The 15,712-nt window shown below is 37.1% G+C and overlaps 1 protein-coding gene across 5 annotated transcripts in view; it reads right to left on the bottom strand.

The window, feature by feature from the left end:
• tcf4 (transcription factor 4) overlaps nucleotides 1-15,712 on the bottom strand; it is a 207,657-nt gene that overhangs the window by 1,946 nt on the left and 189,999 nt on the right. For all 5 annotated transcript variants that reach the window (XM_079581248.1, XM_079581249.1, XM_079581247.1 and 2 more), the window contains 3 exons: nucleotides 2,327-2,447; nucleotides 1,175-1,325; nucleotides 717-946 (listed from right to left, as the gene is read on the bottom strand). In XM_079581248.1, the coding sequence (XP_079437374.1) occupies nucleotides 717-946; nucleotides 1,175-1,325; nucleotides 2,327-2,447 (502 nt within the window). The remainder of the gene's footprint in view (nucleotides 1-716; nucleotides 947-1,174; nucleotides 1,326-2,326; nucleotides 2,448-15,712) is intronic.

The following is a 15,712-nucleotide window of genomic DNA, read 5'->3' as shown; positions in this document are numbered from 1 at the left end:
GAGTTTTTGTCACATTTTTTTGAATTTTTGTAATTTTTTAGTTGAATTTTTGTCACATTTTTGTTGATTTTTTTGTCACTTTTTGGTTGAGTTTTTGTCACATTTTTGTTGAGTTTTTGTCACATTTTTTTGAATTTTTGTCATTTTTTTGTTGAATTTTTGTCTTTTTTCTTTTAGCTTTTGTTAAATTTTTGTCACATTTGTGTCGATTTGTTGTCACATTTTGTTGAATTTTTGTCACATTTTGTCGATTTTTTGTCACATTTTGTTGATTTTTTGTCACTTTTTGGTTGAGTTTTTTGTCACTTTTTGTTGAATTTTTGTCATTTTTTTGTTGAATTTTTGTCACATTTTGTTGATTTTTGTCACTTTTTGGTTCAGTTTTTTGTCACTTTTTGTTGAATTTTTGTCATTTTTTTGTTGAGTTTTTGTCACATTTGTGTCGATTTTTTTTCACATTTTGTTGAGTTTTTGTCACATTTTTGATGAATTTTTGTCACTTTTTGGTTGAGCTTTTGTCACATTTTTCGTTGCGTTTACATCCTTGCTTTCTTCTCATTTTTTGTGGCTGTTTTGGTGCTTTTTTTCCCAAGAAGCTTTTTGATTCGGGTAAAGCCAAACTGGAGAGAATGGGATCTGTTCAGGTGGGAGTTAAGAGGTTAAAGCCTAGCATGAATGAGTGTCCTATGAGAGCGCTGAGGGCGTGGCGGCCGGACCTCGGACTTGCTGCTCCAGGCTCAGGATGACGGCCACGGCCTGGTGCAGGATGAGCAGCTTGGTCTGCGGCTTGTCGCTCTTCAGATGCAGCTGCACCATGCGGCCCAGCTCCTTGAACGCCTCGTTGATGTCGCGCACTCGCAGCCGTTCCCGCGCGTTGTTGGCCATTCTCCGCTCGCGCTCGCGCTCCATCTTCTGCTCCGGGGTCAGGTCCTCGTCGTCGTTGTTGCTGGGTCGAACAAAGGGGAGGCGGGTCACACTACTAGCATCAAAAAAACGTCGTAATGAGGACGGTTTCTGCCAGACAAATACGTCAGATTAATAGAACAGCTGCTACAAAAAACTGTGAATGACAAGAGTTCCTGAAACACTTGAAGTTGAACATCTATGAATGTTTGTGAGTTCATGAGTCCGGCCTTGGATGTGATGGGACACAGATCCTGACCCAGATCCTGACCTGTCTAAGGCTTTGAGGTCCTTGTTGTCCGCGTCCTCCTTCTTGCCGTCCAGACCTTTGGGCTCGTGCAGGAGGTTCTCGTCCACCTCGTCCTCAGACTTGATCTCGGAGCTGACGGAGGACGTGCTCTGGCCCTGCACTCTGGACAGCACTGGCAGAGGACCACAACACAGTGTGGGACACATCGCAGTACAGTAGAAATATGTGGGGCTTGAAGTAATTCTATTTATTTATTTATATTTTATAGGTTTAGATCAGGGATTCTCAAAAGAAGGATTATCGGCCAATCCTGTCGCAGCAGGAAGTGCCCGGTACCACTTTACGGGCCGGTAAGTCCTTGGTACTTACAGTGGCAAATACTAGTAATCATAGTGGTTCTTATTGTGGTACCAACAGTGGTGCTTGTATGGTGGTACTTACATTGGTAATCCTAGGTACTTATAGTAGTAAATGCTAGTAATAATAGTGGTTCTTATAGGTACTTATTGTGGTACTTACAGTGGTAAATACTAGTAAAAATAGTGGTTCTTATAGGTACTTATTGTGGTTCTTACAGTGGTAAATACTAGTAATAATAGTGGTTCTTATAGGTACTTATTGTGGTACTTACAGTGGTAAATACCAGTAATAATAGTGGATCTTAAAGGTACTTATTGTGATACTTAAAAGATACTATAGTGAGAATTACCAGGTATGTACTTTTAGAAACTGTGGTAACTCTTAGTAATGAAGGTTGTACTTCTTGTTTTCCCTAATGCTGTTTTATGTTGTTTTAGAGTCACACAATCCTAGAAATTACCTCTGTTTGTAGAAGTACCACATTTACTACCTGCTGTAGTATTCTTGAATTACCAGTAAATACCATAGATATATCACTGTAACTACTAGAAACTATCATTTAATGTACCAAAGTAAATAGAAGTCATTACTAAGAGCATTACCCGTGTATCTCTTAGTAATGAGAGCTACAGTACTTTTAGTACCACAATAAGAACCTAGAATTACCACTGTAAGTACCACTGTAAGTACCACTGTAAGTACCACTGTAAGTACCACTGTAAGTACCACAGACTCACCGGCCCGTAATGTAAAGTGTGGATAAGTATATAAAAGTATATAAAACTCTAATCGCAGCGTGTGGTGCCCGTGTACCTCTGTAGGGGTCGCTGTGGTTCAGCTCCGGGGAGGCGGCCGTCTGATTGGACAGCTGAGACACAGACTGTGAGGTCATGTGACTGCTACGAGGACCGCCCTCCTCTCGGTGAGATCCCACCTGCCAGAGAGAGAAAACAATGTGAGAACAAATGTAGCTAAAGTCTCCTGTAAAACTGAAATAACATTTGAAAAAACTGTAAAAAACTTTATTTTTTTGGCCAGATCTGACATAAGGTCCGTCACAATGATCAAAGAGTCATGAAATAACTCAAAATAGATAAAACAGTATCAAGGAAATGAGTGGTGTTTCCATGTGATGACATCGCACTGGGCTACAAGGGCCAGTCACAAGATGGCCGCCAGAAATGCCACTGGTCCAGCGTGTTGCTAAGGCCACGTCCTATCTAGAGTTTTATTACAGAGCCTAGAGGCAAAATATTTTATAACAAGATCACTGTTTCAGGGCTCCAGATCGGACATGTACAAGGCAGAACACAAAGAAGGAGGAGGAGGAGGAGGAGGAGGAGGAGGAGGAGGAGGAGGAGGAGAAGGAGGAGAAGGAGAAGAAGGAGGAGGAGGAGAAGAAGAAGAAGAAAGAGGAGAAGGAGAAGAAGAAAGAGGAGGAGGAGAAGAAGAAAGAGAAGGAGAAGGAGAAGAAGAAGAAAAAGGAGAAGGAGAAGAAGAAAGAGAAGGAGAAGGAGGAGAAGAAGAAGGAGGAGGAGAAGAAGAAGAGGAGGAATAAGAAGGAGGAAAAGGAGAAGAAAAAAGGAGAAGAAGAAGAAGAAGAAAAAGGAGAAGGAGGAGGAAGAGGAGGAGGAGAAGAAGAGGAGGAAGAAGAAGGAGGAAAAGGAGAAGAAAAAAGGAGGAGAAGAAGAAGAAAAAGGATTAGAAAAAGGAGAAGAAGAAGGAGGAGGAGAAGAAGAAAGAGAAGGAGGAGAAGAAAAATTAGAAGGAGAAGGAGAAAAAGGAGAAGAAAAAGGAGAAGAAGAAGAAGAAGAAGAAGAAAAAGGAGAAAAGAAGAAAAAGGAGAAGAAGAAAAAGGAGAAGAAGAAAAAAAAGGAGAAAAGAAGAAACAGGAGAAGAAGAAAAAGGAGAAGAAGAAGAAAAAGAAGAAAAAGAAGAAAAAGAAGAAGAAGAAGAAGAAGAAGAAGAAGAAGAAGTGTTCTCTTCACAAAATCCCTCCTTCCAGTTTCACAGTTTCAGTGCATGTCCAGTAGGGGGCAGTGTCTCCCCGTGTCTTGTTCTCGTCCCGGCTGATGCGTTTGGGCAAAAAAAAAAAAAAGAAAAGAAAAAAAAGGACGAGCCCTTTTCTAAGAGAGTGTGTTTCAGGCTCCATCTGTCACTGAAGCGTGCACGCTCCTCACGCACGCCCCGGAGCAGAAAACAGGGATTCACGGCTCTTTTACAGGAGCCGAATCTTTGGGATCATCATTTCTCATCATCATTTTACAAAACAGTTGGCAGTTAATGTTGGCTAAATAATGATTGGAATTAAGCAAATGCACATGAAGTTGATTTCAAAGCCGTTTATTTAAGTAAATGATGTGGAGGCCCCCCCGCGGTGTCTCTGAGGCCCCCCCGCGGTGCCTTTGAGGTTAGCACACTTTTGTATTAGCACTTTCAGTTAGCATTTCAGCTTTAAACGACAAAAGGAATGTAGGAAGTAGATACATATACAGGCTATAGGTTTGTACATATATGGATTTTTTTTTTTTTAATCCACGCTTTGGTTTTGTTCGACCATAATTGATAAAAATATTATGGGATGCAGTTTTCTTTCATTTGTACAATCGTAAACAGTCCAGGTGTACTTTAGTAATACCCACAGATTTGTCTTGCTGCCTCTTGTTTTCATGTTGTCATTACACTGAGATTTTTCTTTTTCGACATTAAGCCAAATTCAAGTAAGATTTGTGCTGCTTTTCGAGTTCTCTTGACTGGGAAGGACCATGAACGATTGATAGGCTGTAATGACTACGCTCAAGCAAACTGTACAAATTAGATGTGCACAAGATGTTCAAAATGGATGTTTATCGGTTTTCAACTGGGGGGGCGGGACCCAGAGGTGGGTCACGGAATTATTTTTATTTTTGAATAAATCAATTATCCTTTGTATGTGTTTTACTAGCTCGGTCTGTATTGTCTTAGTCATTTGTTTTTATGTGTCGATGTGCAAAAGATGAATTTCTACTTCGGTGGAGGATACATTTGTTTTGTTTTTATTTTTTTATTTTATTTTATTTATTTTTTTATTATTATTTTTTATATATTTAATTTTATTTGATTAATTAATCTATGTATTTATGTATTTATTTATGTATGTATTTTATTTAATGTTAATGAAGTTAATTTAAGTTAATTTAAGTTAATTTAATTTCAGTTAAGTTAATTTAAGTTAATTTAAGTTAATTTAATTTCAGTTAAGTTAATTTAAGTTAATTTAAGTTAAGTTAAGTTTAGTTTAGTTGAGTTTAATTGTATTTTATTTTCAGTTTTAGTTTTATTTTATTTTATTTTATTTTGTTTAATTTAATTTATTTATTTTTTATTTTATTTTATTTTATTTTATTTTATTTTATTTTATTTTATTTTATTTTATTTTATTTTATTTTATTTTATTTTATTTTATACGTTCTTTCAACATTTATCAACTGAAAACACAACGCTAGTCTGTTAAAACAGTCAAGATTCCAAGCTTCTTCCACATTAATTTGTGGGGAAATAAAGTATTTTACATCATACATAGCAAATGGTTCACAAAGGTGTAATTAAACTATTTCCTTCTTTATTTAAAGGTTCCTTTGTTCCTGGTTGTTTCAAAACCACACCAGGTTTAAACCAGGCTCACTCAGGTACTGTTGAAACTTAGTCAGTCACATGCAGGTAAAGGGCACTTTCTTATTTGAGTATTGTTCCATTCTATTGCCTAAATGAAGGAGGCGAAGGTGCAGGTGAAACATAGATTTTTTTTACAGTGCCACATAGTATTCCCACTCATTCATTCACAAATACTGGCATGACCCCATCTCCATAAACCTCTGTAACTGCCTCTATCCACTGTTTATCTGGGACAACAGGGTTAGCATGTTAGCGAAGCGTCTGCAGTCCCGAAGAACAAGAAAATGATTATAACTCCAGAGCGGGAAAAAAAAAGAAAACGGAAAGAAAAAAAAAAAAAAGGACTAAACCAGAGCGGGACGGGGGGAGACTGTTGTTCCTCTGAGGCACAGCTGGAAAGGCTTTGCTGTGTTTTTCACTGAAGGCCTGTGCGCTGAAGTCATGGCTCTAAAAACAGGTGCAGCACATATGTCCCCCCCCCCTTCCCCCCCCCCTCCCCCACACAACACACACAAACAGGGCACGCAACGCAATGCGAAGAGGCAAAATGTCCTCGACACTCTGGGAACGTCCGCTACAACGGCAGTTCTTCTATTTGAAGAGTTTCGTGGCGCTAGGCTAGTGCTAGGCTAGTGCATGTCTATGGTATCAGCTAGCCTGCATTAAAAACAGTGTGACCCGCTCCACAGAGCACCTGAGGCAAATCACTTATAACACCAGACTAACCATATAAGTGTCCATAGAATAATTTTTGGAATATAACTGACTTGCATCACATGAATGATCGCATTTTGAGGGACTATTTTCTAGCAGATCACTCCGCCGCCGCGTAGCTTATACAACCACGAAGCTGATGCTGCTCAAATATAAATGCAAAACGTTATAAGTGATTTGCCTCAGGTGCTCTGTGGAGCGGGTCACACTGTTTTTAATGCAGGCTAGCTGATACCATAGACATGCGCTAGCCTAGCGCCACTAAGCTCTTCAAATATAAGAACTGCATGAATTTAACCTCTTACCACCCGCCAAAACCAAATCCATTCTCGCCTCTATGCCATTGTCGTCACTTTTTACTTCCCTTATGTGTTTTTGTCACTTTTTTATTACTTTTTGCTGGATTTTTGTCTTTGTTTTTGCTGGATTTTTGTCTTTTTCTGCTGGATTTTTGTCTTTTTTCTGCTGGATTTTTGTCTTTTTTTGCTGGATTTTTGTCTTTTTTTTTGTTGGATTTTTGTCTTTTTTTTGCTGGATTTTTGTCATTGTTTTTGCTGGATTTTGTCTTTTTTTTTGCTGGATTTTTGTCTTTTTTCTGCTGGATTATTGTTACCTTTTTTGCTGGATTTTTGTCATTTTTTTTCTGCTGGATTTTGTCTTTTTTTTTGCTGGATTATTGTCATTTTTTTGCTGGATTTTTGTCTTTTTTTGCTGGATTTTTGTCTTTTTTTTGCTGGATTTTTGTCTTTTTTTTGCTGGATTTTTGTCTTTTTTTTCTGGATTTTTGTATTTCTTTTTGCTGGATTTTTGTATTTTTTCTGCTGGATTATTGTTACCTTTTTTGCTGGATTTTTGTAATTTTTTTCTGGATTTTTGTCATTTTTTTGCTGGATTTTTGTCATTTTTTTGCTGGATTTTTGTCGTTTTTTGGCTGGATTTTTGTCAATTTTTTGCTGGATTTTTGTCATTTTTTCTGATGGATTTTTGTCATTTTTTGGCTGGATTTTTGTCATTTTTTGCTGGATTTTTGTCATTGTTTTGGCTGGATTTTTGTCATTTTTTGCTGGATTTTTGTCACTTTTTTTGCTGGATTTTTGTCTTTTTTTTTCTGGATTTTTGTCATTTTTTCTGCTGGATTTTTGTCACTTTTTTGTTGAGTTTTTGTCATTTTTGTCGCATTTTGGGGCAGTTTTTAGCTTTTTTTGTTGCGTTTACATCTTCTTCTGGTTTTTTGCCTCTATTTTGAAGAAGCTTTTAGATTTGGAGAATTTGGAGAAAACATGTTGAAAACATGACAAAAATCCTGAAATATCCCTTTAAATCTGACTTTCATCATACCTGGACTAAACCAGGACTAAACAAAGACTTAGGACAGTCTTTTATCCCAAGATCAGATGTGCTGCTGCTCCAGAGCCGACAGCGGTGAATAAACGATGGTTGGGCTGCTCGATTATTGAAAAAATAATAATCATAGTTGTTTTAGTCATAATTGAAATCACAAATTTGTTGCCTTTAAAAAAGAAAGTGGATCTAAGATGGCGGCTCTGACAGATGAGTTGGATGTGATGGATCCGCTGAAGCAGCCCCGGAGTAGAGCGCAGTAGGACGCCCCGCTACTCCGGGAACTCACCCCCCACCCCCGCAACATATGGGCCCGTGCGCGGGAAGCGGCGGCTCGCGAGGCGTTCACGGACAAGTGGGATAATCCGGACGCCTCTTTGTTTTGCTCCTGCAGTGTCTCCGGTCACAGACCCGACCACGTGAGCCGAGAGAAGACCCATGTCCCAGTCTGTGGTTTCTAATGTAGTCTACTTTAAATCCTGGTTTAGTCCTGGTTTAGTCCTGGTTTAGTCCTGGTTTAGTCCTGGTTTAGTCCTGGTTTAGTCCTGGTTTAGTCCTGGTTTAGTCAGAGTTTAGTCCTGGTTTAGTCCTGGTTTAGTCCTGGTTTAGTCCTGGTTTAGCCCTGGCTTAGTCGTGGTTTAGTCGTGGTTTAGTCCTGGTTTAGTCCTGGTTTAGCCCTGGCTTAGTCGTGGTTTAGTCGTGGTTTAGTCCTGGTTTAGCCCTGGCTTAGTCGTGGTTTAGTCGTGGTTTAGTCCTGGTTTAGTCCTGGTTTAGTTATATCCTGGTTTAGTCCTGGTTTAGTCCTGGTTATATCCTGGTTATATCCTGGTTTAGTCAGACTTTAGTCCAAGTTTAGTCCTGGTTCAATCCTGGTTTAGTCCTGGTTTAATCCTGGTTTAATCCTGGTTTAGACCTGGTTTAGTCCTGGTTTAGTCCTGGTTTAGTCCTGGTTTAGACCTGGTTTAGACCTGGTTTAGTCCTGGTTTAGTCCTGGTTTAGTCCTGGTTTAGTCCTGGTTTAGTCCTGGTTTAGTCCTGGTTTAATCCTGCTTTAGTCAGAGTTTAATCCTGGTTTAGTCCTAGTTTAGTTCGGGTTAAATCCTGGTTTAGTCCAAATTTAGTCCAAGTTTAGTCCTGATTTAATGCTGGTTTAATCCAAGTTTAGTCCTAGTTTAGTCCTGGTTTAGTCCAAGTTTAGTCCTAGTTTAGTCCTGGTTTAGTCAGAGTTTAGTCCTGGTTTAATCCTAGTTTAGTCCTGATTTAATGCTGGTTTAATCCTGGTTTAGCCAGACTTTAGTCCTGGCTTAGTCCAAGTTAAATCCTGGTTTAGTCAGAGTTTAGTTCTGGTTTAGTCCTAGTTTAGTTCTGGTTTAATCCTTGTTCAGTCCAAGTGTAGTCCTGGTTCAGTCCTAGTTTAGTCCTGATTTAATGCTGGTTGAATCCTGGTTTAGTCAGACTTTAGTCCTGGTTTAATTCTGGTTTAGTCCAAATTTAGTCCAAATTAAATCCTGGTTTAATCCTGGTTTTGTCAGAGTTTAGTCCTGGTTTAGTCCTAGTTTAGTTCTGGTTAAATCCTGGTTTAGTCCAAATTTAGTCCAAGTTTAGCCCTGGCTATATCCTGGCTAGTCCAAGTTTAGTCCTGATTTATACCTAGTTTAGTCCTGGTTATATCCTGGTTTAGTCCAAGTTTAGTCCTAGTTTAGTCCTGGTTTAGTCCAAGTTTAGTCCTGGTTCAATCCTGGTTCAATCCTGGTTTAGTCCTAGTTTAGTCCTGATTTAATTCTAGTTTTCGCTTTACATTGTCTCATGTAAAGCGCTTTGTGACCATGTCTGTGAAAGGCGCTATATAAATAAAGATCTTCTTCTTCTTCTTCTAGTTTAGTCAGACTTTAGTCCTGGTTTAGTCCAAGTTAAATCCTGGTTTAATCCTGGTTTAGTCCAAATTTAGTCCTGGTTTAATTCTAGTTTAGTCCAAGTTTTATCCTGGTTATTTCCTGGTTTAGTCCTGGTTATATCCTGGTATTGTCCAAGTTTAGTCCTGCTTTAGTCTTGACTAAACGCTCCCTGTAGTGGACTTTCCCGCCGTGCCCTGCGCCCTCAGGTGTGTGTGTGTGTGTGTGTGTGTGTGTGTGTGTGTGTGTGTGTGTGCATGTGTGCATGTGAGTGTGCACGTGCCTGTGTGTGTGTGTGAAATCCGTCTCTCCCTGACAGCCTCCATTCCTCGGCGGCGGTTTTCACGAGCCGCAGCCGGCGCTCTTGACCCAGAAATCTCCCTCTGCTTAATGAGCTCATTCACTCGGCACCGCGGGAACATCCAGAACCTCCGCCGCGGCACGACGCACCGGCGAACCAGACGCCGCGCTTTGTCTCTTCCAATCCGCCCGCTCGACGTGATCCATAAATAAGTAAATATCAGTGTGTGTGAGAGAGGATCCTCCAGGTTAGTCGGCGCGGTTGCCAGATAATTCACTGCAATCGAGTCAGCGTGGCCGTTTTGACAGCTCATAATCAGACAATTGCGATGGCCTCAGTGCGGTTTCCCCTCGGGGACTTGATGCCCGAAGCACAGCGCGTTATGAGCGTATAGGGTGAGGCGGCACTGGCTTTAACCTCTTGACTCCCGCCTGAACCGAGAGGATCTTTTTCCTCACGTCATCAGATGTTTTTTCTATCATTTTTTTGTTGGGTGTTTGACTCAATTTTGTAACTTTTTTGTCATATTTTTCATCACATTTTTGTATTTTTTTTTTGTAAAATTTGGCATTTTTTGGTCATTTTTTTGTCAAGTTTTTGTCATTTTTTTGTAATTTTTTTTGTCAATTTTTCATCACATTTTTGTATTTTTTTCGTAACATTTTGTCAAAATTTTGTCATTTTTTGTAAAATTTTTTTTAATTTTTTTGTCAATTTTTCATCACATTTTTGTATTTTTTTCGTAAAATTTTGTCAATTTTTTGTTATTTTTTGTCATTTTTTTGTCATTTTTTGGTCAATTTTTTATCACATTTTGTAATTTTTTTGGTCATTTTTTTGTCCATTTTTCATCACATTTTTTTTATTTTTTTAGTCAATTTTTTATAACATTTTTGTAATTTTTTGTCACATTTTTGTCATTTTTTTGTAAATTTTTTATCACATTTTTCATTTTTTTGAATTTTTTTGGTCAATTTTTTATCACATTTAGTAATTTTTTTGGTCATTTTTTTGTCCATTTTTCATCACATTTTTGTCATTTTTTGTCACATTTTTGTCATTTTTTTGTACATTTTTTATCACATTTTTGTATTTTCTTTGTCAAGTTTTTGTCATTTTTTTGTCAATTTTTCATCACATTTTTGTCATTTTTTGTCACATTTTTGTATTTTTTTTGTCACATTTTTGTCACATTTATGTCATTTTTTGTCAATTTTTTATCACATTTTTGTAATTTTTTGTAATTTTTTCATCACATTTTTGTAATTTTTTTGTCAATTTTTCATCACATTTTTGTATTTTTTTTGTCCATTTTTAGTCACATTTTTGTCATTTTTTCGGCCATTTTTTATCACACGCCGCGGTGCGCCGGCAAACCAGACGCCGCGCTTTGTCTCTTTCAATCCGCCTGCTCAACGTGATCCATAAATAAGTAAATATCAGTGTGTGCGAGAGGATCCTCCACGTTAGTCGGCGCGGTTGCCAGATAATTCACTGCAATCGAGTCAGCGTGGCCGTTTTGACAGCTCATAATCAGCCAATTGCGATGGCGGCGATTTTGGGAAACGGCGTCTCCGGTCGTAACGCCACCGAATGATCAGCATCACCGCATCCACCTCGAGATGCACCGAGTAAAAAGTAAACAGAGGCATCTTATATACAATGAGTACCCAAAAATGTAGAATGTAGAAATATATAAATAAACATACTATAATAAGGAAGTATTAGCATTAGCAGTGAAAAACAATTATTTGTCTGATTTCAAGTGGGTTTTATTCTTGTTCCGTCGGCGCTATAGCGTTTGTATCTTGGATTAGTTCAAACCGACTCAAATTCAACATTGAAGAACTTTAATTCAAGCATTTATCTCATGATGGTGTTTTTTCCAGTGTTGTGCTTCGGCCCTCGGTCTATTTACAATGAAGAAAGTCGGCCCCCCATCTTAACTTCTTCTTAACTTCTCTTCTTAAGTTAAACGTAATGCAGACTAGAAAATGTCTTTGAAGCTTTAAGGCAACCGGATGCTAATAGAGCTAGTTTCTGACCCAGCCTTGCTTAACTGCCATTAGCATTAGCTCCCACTAGCTTTCACATGCTCTTCCTAGCCGCGACATTTTGCGCAGCGATCGACAATACGTTTGCGATTGAATTCTCCAGCTTCTTCCCTTCAAAATGATATACAACATGCCCATATTTTAAAGCAGAACTTAGTAACTCATGCCCCTAGAGGCCACAAGCGCCACTGCAGGTGTCGTAGCACGTTTTTTTTTTACACATTAATTGTCCATGAGAGTAAATACTACACTAAATACTATGGAGATCATTTTTGTCACTCAAACTTGGCTGTAAATACTGCTTAAGTGGAGCTAGCCCACAGTTAGCTTTGCCCGTTAGCCTGTTAGCGTCAATCATCAGGTTCATTTTGGATTTAGTTTATTAATATAAGCTAATAAGGCTTATTGGGACAAAAACAATGATAAGGACCCTGGCAAAGCTTTGGATAAACAAACTATAATACAAATAAATAAAAGGTATGGAGGGAAAAGGGCACTTCAGGGGCCTGGAGCAATTGCGGTTTCCCTCGGGGACTTGATGCCCGAAGCACAGCGCGTTATGAGGGTATAGGGTGAGGCGGCACTGGCTTTAACCTCTTAACTCCCGCCTGAACCGAGAGGATCTTTTTCCTCACGTCATCAGATTTTTTTTCCATCATGTTTTTGTTGGGTGTTCAACTCATTTTTGTAACTTTTTTGTCATTTTTTCTGTCATTTTTTTGTCATTTTTTTGTCAATTTTTTATCACATTTTTTGTCATTTTTTGTAACATTTTGTCACATTTTTGTCATTTTTTGTCAATTTTTTGTCGTTTTTTCCGTCAATTTTTTATCAATTTTTTGTCATTTTTTTGTATTATTTTTTTAAATATTTTGTCACATTTGTCATTTTTTTGGTCAAATTTTTGTCATTTTTTTCGTACATTTTTTGTCATTTTTTGTAACATTTTTCTAATTTTTTGTCATTTTTTCGTCATTTTTTCATAAATTTTTCATCATTTTTTTGTATTATTTTTTTTTACATTTTGTCACATTTTTGTCATTTTTTTTGTCAATTTTTTATCAATTTTTTTTATTTTTTTGTCAAAATTTTATCACATTTTTTTTCATTTTTTGTAACATTTTGTCACATTTTGTAATTTTTTTGGTCTCATTTTTGCAATTTTTTTGTAAAAAAATTAATCGCATTTTTGTCATTTTTTGTAACATTTTTGTCATTTTTTTGTCAATTTTTTCTCACTTTTTTGTCATATTTCCATCATTGTTTTCGTCTCAGTTCTGTCGCCATTTTCTCACCTTTTTTCCAGAAGCTTTTTTCCTGGGGTAAAGCCAAACTGGAGAAAATGTGCTCGGTTCAGGTTTGAGTTAAGGACTTAAAAGAACAACATAAACATCTTGTCTGTCTAAAGACTGCAAACCTTGTAGTCCAGATCTCTACAAACACAAGATAAAGTTCTCGTATTGATTTAACAGCTCATATTTCAGTCCAAGCCCAGATGCCCTTCAAATCTAACACGACAAAAGCAACAAAAAAAACAGATTCAAAATGCATTCACAACTGTAAGAAATTCAGGGAGCGTGTTCATCCCTTGTTGTCGTCGCGGTGTGTTCAAGGACACGGCGCGATTTGTGATTGCAGGCCGCCGCCGGGAGGATCCCATTTACAAGCTGCCGCGTCTCGATTCGAAAAACCCCCCTCCCCCCCCCCACAAACGGGAGGGTTTTTCACAGGGATGAAGGAATCGGCGGAGCTGCCAGCTGTCCAAACTCCGGCGTGCGACTGCCCTTGAACGCGGCACAACAAAAGCAAATCCGGCCACAAACAACCGCGTCCCTGAGTTTGTCGGTGCAAATCTTCCCCGCACGTATCGCTTCCCCCCCCCTCGTTCTCTGCGCCCCCCCCAACTTCTCATAGACGACGTTCGGACACGGCGCTCGCTGCTTTCGCCTCGTGGGGTCACGTGATTCTGGCGGGGAGAGCGTTGAGCAGCTGCGTCCGAATCGCCCACAGAAAGAAAGAGCTACAGAGGAGATAAACTGCAATAAACACAAAGCAAAATGAAGAATCCACATCCACTTAAAGGGACTGTACGGAGTTTAAAAATGTTGAAATGATGTGTTTTAATCCCCCTACATGTTCTAACAATGTCCTGATATGTAGAATGAGATTTTTTGTCACATTTTGGTTGAGTTTTTGTCACATTTTGTTGAATTTTTGTCAAATTTTTGTTATTTTTTTGTTATTTTTATTTTTTTTATTACTTTATTGTGCCATAAGTTTCATTTTTACAATTTACACAGTTAGCGTGTCAGAATTAACACAAATGTTTTTTATTTTATTTTATTTTTTTGTCAAATTTTTGTTGAATTTTTGTCACATTTTTTGTTGAATTTTTGTTGAATTTTTGTCATTTTTTATTGAATTTTTGTCACTTTTTGGTTGAATTTTTGTCACTTTTTGTTAAATTTTTGTCACATTTTGGTTGAATTTTTGTCACATTTTTGTTGATTTTTTGTCACATTTTTATTGAATTTTTGTCACTTTTTTGTTGAATTTTTGTCACATTTTTGTTGATTTTTTGTCACATTTTGGTTGAATTTTTGTCACATTTTGTTGAATTTTTGTCACATTTTTGTTGAATTTTTGTCACTTTTTTGTTGAATTTTTGTCACTTTTTTGTTGAATTTTTGTCACTTTTTGGTTGAATTTTTGTCACATTTTTGTTGAATTTTGTCACATTTTTTGTTGAATTTTTGTCACATTTTGTTGAATTTTTGTCACATTTTGGTTGAATTTTTATCACATTTTTGATAGATTTTTTGTCACATTTTGGTTGAATTTTTGTCACATTTTGGTTGAATTTTTGTCACATTTTGGTTGAATTTTGTCACATTTTGGTTGAATTTTTGTCACATTTTTATTGAATTTTTGTCACTTTTTGGTTGAGTTTTTGTCACTTTTTGGTTGAATTTTTGTCACATTTTTGTTGAATTTTTGTCACATTTTTGTTGAATTTTTGTCACTTTCGCCTCGCCGCGGGTCACGTGATTCTGGCGGGGAGAGCGGTGAGCAGCTGCGTCCGAATCGCCCACAGAAAGAAAGCGCTACAGCGGCGATAAACTGCAATAAACACCAAGCAAAATGAAGAATCCACATCCAGGGGACACTTAAAGGGACTACACGGAGGTTAAAAATGTTGAAATGATGTGTTTTAATCCCCCTACATGTTCTAACAATGTCCTAATATGTAGAATGAGATTTTTTTGTCACATTTTGGTTGAGTTTTGTCACATTTTTGTTGAGTTTTTGTCACATTTTGTAGAATTTTTGTCACATTTTTGTTATTTTTTTGTTATTTTTATTTTTTTTATTACTTTATTGTGCCATAAGTTTCATTTTTACAATTTACACAGTTAGCGTGTCAGAATTAACACAAATGTTTTTTATTTTATTTTATTTTTTTTGTCAAATTTTTGTTGAATTTTTGTCACATTTTTTGTTGAATTTTTGTTGAATTTTTGTCATTTTTTATTGAATTTTTGTCACTTTTTGGTTGAATTTTTTGTCACTTTTTGTTAAATTTTTGTCACATTTTGGTTGAATTTTTGTCACATTTTTGTTGATTTTTTGTCACATTTTTATTGAATTTTTGTCACTTTTTTGTTGAATTTTTGTCACATTTTTGTTGATTTTTTGTCACATTTTGGTTGAATTTTTGTCACATTTTGTTGAATTTTTGTCACATTTTTGTTGAATTTTTGTCACTTTTTTGTTGAATTTTTGTCACTTTTTTGTTGAATTTTTGTCACTTTTTGGTTGAATTTTTGTCACATTTTTGTTGAATTTTGTCACATTTTTTGTTGAATTTTTGTCACATTTTGTTGAATTTTTGTCACATTTTGGTTGAATTTTTATCACATTTTTGATAGATTTTTTGTCACATTTTGGTTGAATTTTTGTCACATTTTGGTTGAATTTTTGTCACATTTTGGTTGAATTTTGTCACATTTTGGTTGAATTTTGTCACATTTTATTGAATTTTTGTCACTTTTTGGTTGAGTTTTTGTCACTTTTTGGTTGAATTTTTGTCACATTTTTGTTGAATTTTTGTCACATTTTTGTTGAATTTTTGTCACTTTCGCCTCGCCGCGGGTCACGTGATTCTGGCGGGGAGAGCGGTGAGCAGCTGCGTCCGAATCGCCCACAGAAAGAAAGCGCTACAGCGGCGATAAACTGCAATAAAC

This window comes from Gobius niger (genome assembly GCF_951799975.1).
Source record: "Gobius niger genome assembly, chromosome: 22".
NCBI lineage: Eukaryota > Metazoa > Chordata > Actinopteri > Gobiiformes > Gobiidae > Gobius > Gobius niger.
This window is presented reverse-complemented; position numbering and strand designations above follow the sequence as displayed.